This window comes from Tachysurus fulvidraco, chromosome 11, assembly GCF_022655615.1.
Source record: "Tachysurus fulvidraco isolate hzauxx_2018 chromosome 11, HZAU_PFXX_2.0, whole genome shotgun sequence".
In the NCBI taxonomy this organism is placed as follows: domain Eukaryota; kingdom Metazoa; phylum Chordata; class Actinopteri; order Siluriformes; family Bagridae; genus Tachysurus; species Tachysurus fulvidraco.
In genome coordinates this window covers 24,662,425-24,669,924 of record NC_062528.1, presented here as the reverse complement: position 1 = coordinate 24,669,924, position 7,500 = coordinate 24,662,425, and the positions used below count along the sequence as shown (strand labels likewise).

General features: G+C 43.7%; 1 protein-coding gene across 4 annotated transcripts in view; it reads right to left on the bottom strand.

Annotated features, from left to right (window-relative positions):
• The window catches only part of LOC113637715 (phospholipase D1-like), a 33,826-nt gene that overhangs the window by 21,452 nt on the left and 4,874 nt on the right, over window positions 1-7,500 (bottom strand). For 3 of the 4 annotated variants that reach the window (XM_047820564.1, XM_047820561.1, XM_047820562.1), the window contains exons 3-11: window positions 5,894-6,012; window positions 2,020-2,189; window positions 1,218-1,360; window positions 987-1,098; window positions 748-813; window positions 566-624; window positions 388-480; window positions 126-278; window positions 1-34 (exon numbers count right to left, since the gene is read on the bottom strand). The exon at window positions 1-34 is cut by the window's left edge and continues 116 nt beyond it. In XM_047820564.1, the coding sequence (XP_047676520.1) occupies window positions 1-34; window positions 126-278; window positions 388-480; window positions 566-624; window positions 748-813; window positions 987-1,098; window positions 1,218-1,360; window positions 2,020-2,189; window positions 5,894-5,975 (912 nt within the window). In that variant the 5' untranslated portion in view covers window positions 5,976-6,012. The remainder of the gene's footprint in view (window positions 35-125; window positions 279-387; window positions 481-565; window positions 625-747; window positions 814-986; window positions 1,099-1,217; window positions 1,361-2,019; window positions 2,190-5,893; window positions 6,013-7,500) is intronic. The other variant, XM_047820563.1, reaches the window with a different exon arrangement.

The following is a 7,500-nucleotide window of genomic DNA, read 5'->3' as shown; positions in this document are numbered from 1 at the left end:
GTGTCTATAACTGTTACACTTTAACACCAAAGACCTGGAACACAACACAACACAAACACACACACACTCGTCACTTCCTGTTCACGGTAAGTTTTTTCACCATGGACTTCCTGTTAAGGACTGACCTGGACAGGTTGTCAATCCTCACGCCGTATTTGGTCTCGGTGTGTTTGAAGTCTATCTTTACGCTGAACTCTTTGTCCACCAGAAGGACGAAAGACACGGCGCCGGTGTCCGGTTTCAGGTACATGAGAAAGGAGTCCTTCATCACCAGCCATCTTTAATCAGATTCACAACAAACACTCAATCCAAAACATCTGTCTATCTCTCTGTTTATTCATCTGTCTGTGTGTGTGTGTGTGTGTGTGTGTGTGTGTGTGTACATACCTCTTAGACCACCGATAACAGATCTGACTGCGACCGCAGCAGTTCATGCCAGGAATGCGGTGACCTCCTGACCTTTTGTACACCATCCCCTCTCTTAGCAGGAAGTGACGTTAATTAGATTAATTGACTTAATGAACAGAGTTAATTAAACACTGTGTTTATTAATAATATTACTCACAAGCCTTTAGGGCCCAAGTCATGAATGAAGGACATCTGACTCACATCAATAAACTCCATCTGTTAAACACACACACACACACACACACACACACACACACACACACACACACACACACACACACACAGTGTTCAGGAGTGGACTTTACGCTGTTTAGCGTTAGCATTAGCATTAGAGCTTACAGTAGCGTGGTATTTGCGGTAGGTGCTCATGCGCAGCAGTTTGTTCAGGTAATCTTCCAACTGTTTCTGGAAACACACACACGCACACACACACACACACACACACACACACACAACATGCATGACTTCCTGTTCAGAGGTAAGTGTAGAGTGATTGGGTTTGTGATTGATTAACTGATTAATGAGTGTTAATGTGATATGTAAGAGACAGATCAGTGTGTTAACTTTGACCGACTCACTCGTCTGCTGGACACCTGCTCGTCCCGCGTGATTTCCTCTCTCCCTCCCCGGGGTAAAATGGGCATCTGCCGAACCTCGGCCTTATTGACACTCTTTCTGCGAACGGTGTGACTAAAACACACACACACGCACACACAATATAATGGATAATGAATAGAATGTACAGACGGACATGAAGTGGGCGGGGCATGCAGGGGTGGGCAGGGCATGTGAAAGTGTGTGTTTGTAACCTGCGTGAAGGTAAAGGAATCCTTATGAAGGTTTTGTAGCGCAGTAACTCTCTGTGCAACTCCATGAAGTGTTTCTCCTTCCTCTTTACAACCCAAGTGAAGTTTCCGTGTTTCAACTCGATACGGAATACAGCTGTCATAACCTACACACACACACACACACACACACACGCACACACACACACACACACACACACACACACCTTTAAACTGAACTGAAATGGCACAGACACTACAGCATCATAAAAAAGCCTAATGTATCTGAATGTGTGTGTATATGTATGTGTACGTGTGTGTGTACAGTATGTGTGTGTTTTTGTGTGTGTGTTTGTGTGTGTGTGTGTGTTTTTGTGTGTATATGTGTGTGTCTGTGTTTTTGTGTGTAAATGTGTGTGTCTGTGTGCGTTTGTTTTTGTGTCTTTTTGTGTGTACTGTAGATGTGTGTGTGTCTGTGTGTTTTTGTGTGGGTGTGTGTGTATGTTGGTTTGTGTGTGTATATGTGTGTGTGTTGTTTTGTGTGTGTGTGTGTATATGTGTGTGTCTGTGTGTGTGTGTCTATGTTTGTGTGTGTGTGTCTATGTGTGTGTGTGAGTGTGTGTGTGTGTGTGTGAGTGTGTGTTTGTGTGTGTGTGTCTATGTGTGTGTGTGTGTGTGTGTCTATGTGTGTGTGTGAGTGTGTGTGTGTGTCTGTGTGTGAGTGTGTGTCTATGTGTGTGTGTGTGTGTGTGTGCCTGTGTGTGTGTGTGTGTGTGTGTGTCTGTCTGTGTGTGTGTGTGTGTGTGTGTGCGTGTGTGTCACACACCTTGGATCCCCTCCTTCTGCTAGATGGGTTAAATCGGTCCAATGCCCTGGTGAATCGCTCCACTTCCAGAACCCGGGCTGTAATTGGCTCAGTGACGAGAAACACTTGAGAGTCAGATTCTTTAAACCCCACCGTCTTGTACACTGCAGAAAATGGGATGCGACATTCACCTGTATAAAAATAAAGAAGAAGCACAGATTTTGTCGTGGTCCATCTCTTAAAATGCGAGGGGTTTCGGGGCAGATTGGGGTCTGAAACTTAGACACTTTGTTTTGAGACTGATTCATTTCCATAGAAACGGGAGCAGTATATTAGTTCAGTTCCCCGGCTGGACTCAGTACAGGGTGCAGTGAGACACAGCTCTGACCTATTTGGCAGCAGGAGTGAAATTTTACCCCCGTCATCTGGACACCGTCCTGTGCAGGAGGCAAAAAGAGAGAACTGAATGTTTACGTCATCATCTGAGCAGCTGAACCTCACAGTGCTGTGTGTGTTACAGAAATGAACTCAGCAGTGAGTGTAAAGACATGCAGCAGCCACTGAACACTAAGTGTAGCTGTCGAATTTACAGCCTACAGGCAGCGTGAACAAAGCGCTCTGTTGTGCCCTTTTACCCCGAGGCAGTTTGAGTGCAGGTTCGGAGCCTAATTTAGAACCAGTTCTTTCTTTTTGACCGCCAAAGCACCAGCTCTGAACCAGGACAAGTGGTTCTTATGTAGCACCAAAACGTCGCTGGTCTAGACTTAAAAACTGCAGGGGCTGTGGGCGGGGCTGTGGGCGGGGCTACTGTTAGATAATGTACCTTATGTATGCTAATGTTTAATACACTTTTACTTTACCACAATATGATCAGTTACCAGCACACATGATAGTAGGTAGCTACATGCTAAGGCTAACTTTTTCTGTGTTAATGATAAAATAATGTTAAGTACTTTCTCCATCACAACCTCTGTTTATACAGATTACACGGAGCCGCACGTACACGTTGGATTCGCCGCGTTTGGGTGTTAATGTAGGTTCACAAAGCCATGAGCATTAACAGTAAAGTAACATCCACCATTGTTGTTGTTGTGTTTGTCGCCGCTGCGCTAACGTTGCTGTGTAACGTGACACATATACAGTGACGTCACACTCGGCTCTGTGATGATCTCTAACTGATGGAAAGGCAAACCGGTTCTTAGAAGGTTCACCAATGGAACCAACTCTGAAACAGCACCAGCACTCGCTCTGGTGGAAAAGTGGTAATGAGACACTGGAGCTTCAGCGCTAATCATCTCCAGATCATTGGGTTTGTACGGTTATAAAACTCGTGTACAATCATTACACATTATTACAGGAACAAACAGAGTGGCTGCTAGATAAACATCTGGAGATAAAGTCTCATCAAGGACACGATCCTCATCGTCAGCTGGCTGAAGAGCAGTCACTGGAAACAAGTGCAGCAGATTCTTCATCCTCCTCCTCCTCATCCTCTGACAGGCAGGTGAACTCATTGCTCACATCCTTCTCCATGTTCCAGTAAATGTTCTGCTCAATGCTCACTGACTGTGTTTGTCATATAAAGAGCTAAAAGTTCAGCATGTAGAAACTGTTCACTCCAAACACACGAGTGTGAACAAATCAAATAAAATTCATGTCCTGAACGTTAAGCGGCTCTTATTGATCTTTTGATGATCCCTGATCACTGGGCCAAAAAAAGATCAGAATTTCAGTGCAGAAACAGAAATCGATGTTTACCTGCACAAGCAAGAATATGTTTAAAAAAATAAACCAGAAATAATTTCAAAGTGTTTCAGTTTTTTCATGAATAAGTTTTTTTATTACTAAACTGAAGCTTTGTTTATATTTGTTGATTTATTACCACAATATCAGGACAAAAACTTGTATTATTATTATTATAATCCACACAAAGCTTCTAACGTAACTGTTCGTGTTTAAACTCGATCCTGCAGTATAATAACCACAGACTTAAGGACATTTCCCTGATCTGTAACTCTACATGATGAAGAGAGACACAGAACAAACAGTGAGAGGAAGAGAGACAAAAGCAGGACTGAGGGGGAGGCAGACCTCAGGGTGATGAGGTGAGGACATGTTGAGACTCGCTGCAGAACTGTGTCGTATGTCACCAGCTCAAACAGACACACACACACACACACACACACACACACACACACACACACACGTCTTGCCCTCAAATTCCTTCTGTTTGTATTTTCCACTCTTTTTCCCTTTGTTTCTCCTGGCACACACACACACACACACACACATACACACACACACACACACACACATACACACACACACACACGTCTTGCCCTCAAATTCCTTCTGTTTTGTTTATTTTCCACTCTTTTTCCCTTTGTTTCTCCTGGCACACACACACACACACACAGACACACACACACACACACACACAAACACACACACACATGCACACATGCACAAAAACGCACACACACACACGCACACACACGCGCACACACGCGCACACACACGCGCACGCGCACACACACACACACACACACACACACACACACACACACACACACACACACACACACACACAGTAACCAATACAAAGCCCACACGTGCTCATTCTTCAGGTTCTCCTTCTGGAGCTGAAATTAACAGGCGATCTGTCGATGTGTAGATTACAGAGGAACGTTAGGGCCTGATGTTCTGCTGATACACACCACAGTGAGACATGTTGATCATATCGTTTATGAAAACACAGTTACAGAAACATCTCGTGCCAGAGCCAAGATTTTCATGATCAAATCATCAGGTTCCTCATTTTCCTTACACAACTAATGGCTCTGATTTATCGTCACACATTCCTGCTCTCCACCACCTGAGCTCCACCACCTGCTCTCCACCACCTGAGCTCCACCACCTGAGCTCCACCACCTGAGCTCCACCACCTGCTCTCCACCACCTGAGCTCCACCACCTGCTCTCCACCACCTGCTCTCCACCACCTGAGCTCCACCACCTGAGCTCCACCACCTGCTCTCCACCACCTGAGACCCACCACCTGAGATCCATCGGGGCTTAAAACGCGCTGCTGCCGCCAGCGAAAACGCAGCAAACAGTAAACGCTGTTTTTTGTAGCATAAACGTCGTAACCAGTTTTTACGTCTTCTTTTCGATCGCGTTCTGAAAACCGCAGACACCAAAGTGTGTTCTGTTTCAATTACCCCAGAAATGAGGGCAAATATATTAGCATTTTGGGCGGGAGTAGAAAGATCAGATCGATGTCCGATTCGCCGAGACACGTTTATGTGGCCTGATGTAAATGGGACAGTTTTAACAGATCAGACGGCTATCGGATCAGAGACAACACAGGAAGTGACCGGGTGTAAAAAGGCACTAACAGATCTACTGTAACTCGTGATACAGAGAATTTACTTCTGTTCTTTTACTCCTGAGCCTCTGGACAAACCCAAAGCTGAACCTGACCATGTTCCTGCGTCACTACACACTCCGTTACAGTCCTGTCCCAGATTGCAAACACTCAGGATGTTGCTGATGTTGCTGCATGTCTCAGTGCTTATATGTGTTCCTCTGAGTGTGACCCTGAAACTGTTCCCAAACATTTTGGTGTATTTACAGACCTGCAGTGACACACCTCTGTCTGAAGGCCTGTAGTAACACACCTCTGTCTGAAGGCCTGCAGTGACACACCTCTGTCTGAAGGCCTGCAGTGACACAACTAAACCCTTCTAATGGGCTTAAAACACATTAATATAAGACATGAATCTAATGCATCAGCAAGTTAATGAATATTAATAAAGGTAATAAACTCTGAAGGTAATATGAAGGTAATATGAAGGTAATAAACTCTGAAGGTAATATGAAGGTAATAAACTCACCTGGATCAAAGTCCACTTCTTCAGCTTCCTCCTCATCAATGTCGAGCTCCCGAGGGTCCAAATTCTCCACAACGTCACTCATTTCTTACAGATTTCAGCTCACTGTATGGGTCTGTTTACTGACACACACACACACACACACACACACACACACACACACACACACACACACACACACACAGACACAGACACAGACACAGACACACACAGACACAGACACAGACACACACACACAGACACAGACAGACACAGACACAGACACAGACACAGACACAGGATCAGTAACTCAGGGCCTTTAACAACTAACCACCTGCATCTGACTACATAGTGTTAGGACACGGCCATTAAGGAAGAACCATCATGACCTGGGAGTGGTTCTCAGGAACAGTGAAGACAGATCATGTGCTCACACTTAAAGGTCCCTTTCTCTGTGTCTCACACACACACTCACACACACTCACTCACACACTCACTCACACATGCATACTCAAACACACATACTCAAACACACATACTCAAACACACATACTCAAACACACATACTCAAACACACATACTCATACACACATACTCATACACACATACTCATACACACTCACACACACACATACTCATACACACTCATACTCATACACACTCATACTCATACACACTCATACTCATACACACATACTCATACACACATACTCATACACACATACTCAAACACACATACTCAAACACACATACTCAAACACACATACTCAAACACACATACTCAAACACACATACTCATACACACATACTCATACACACATACTCATACACACTCACACACATACTCATACACACATACTCATACACACTCATACTCATACACACTCATACTCATACACACTCATACTCATACACACTCATACTCATACACACTCATACTCATACACACACATACTCATACACACATACTCATACACACATACTCATACACACATACTCATACACACATACTCATACACACATACTCATACACACATACTCATACACACTCATACTCATACACACTCATACTCATACACACACATACTCATACACACATACTCATACACACATACTCATACACACTCATACTCATACACACTCATACTCATACACACACATACTCATACACACATACTCATACACACATACTCATACACACATACTCATACACACATACTCATACACACATACTCATACACACTCACACACACAGTTATCAGTCTGCATACAGAAGCTTGTAGTGTAACTGATCAAAGTCCATCTACTGACAGCAGAAACATTTAACATTTAAATTACACAGAAAAGATTCTGTGTTCAACTTTCACTCAAATCTAAGAAAGCTGTGAGAACAATTAGCAAGAACACGAAGGAAGAGACTAGCTAACGAGCCACGCTAATGTTTTAGCATTCTAAGGTCTTCGACAGCCAGCGATATAGTAAAACTGAAACAGAACAGCAACATTATTTATTTATTTATTTTTAGGTGCTGCATCTTGTGAGGATTTTAGGTGTGTGTGTGTGTGTGTGTGTGTCTGGTGAGTGTTTTTGCTAGTACAGTTAGCATGCTTTGCTAATATAGAATATATCTA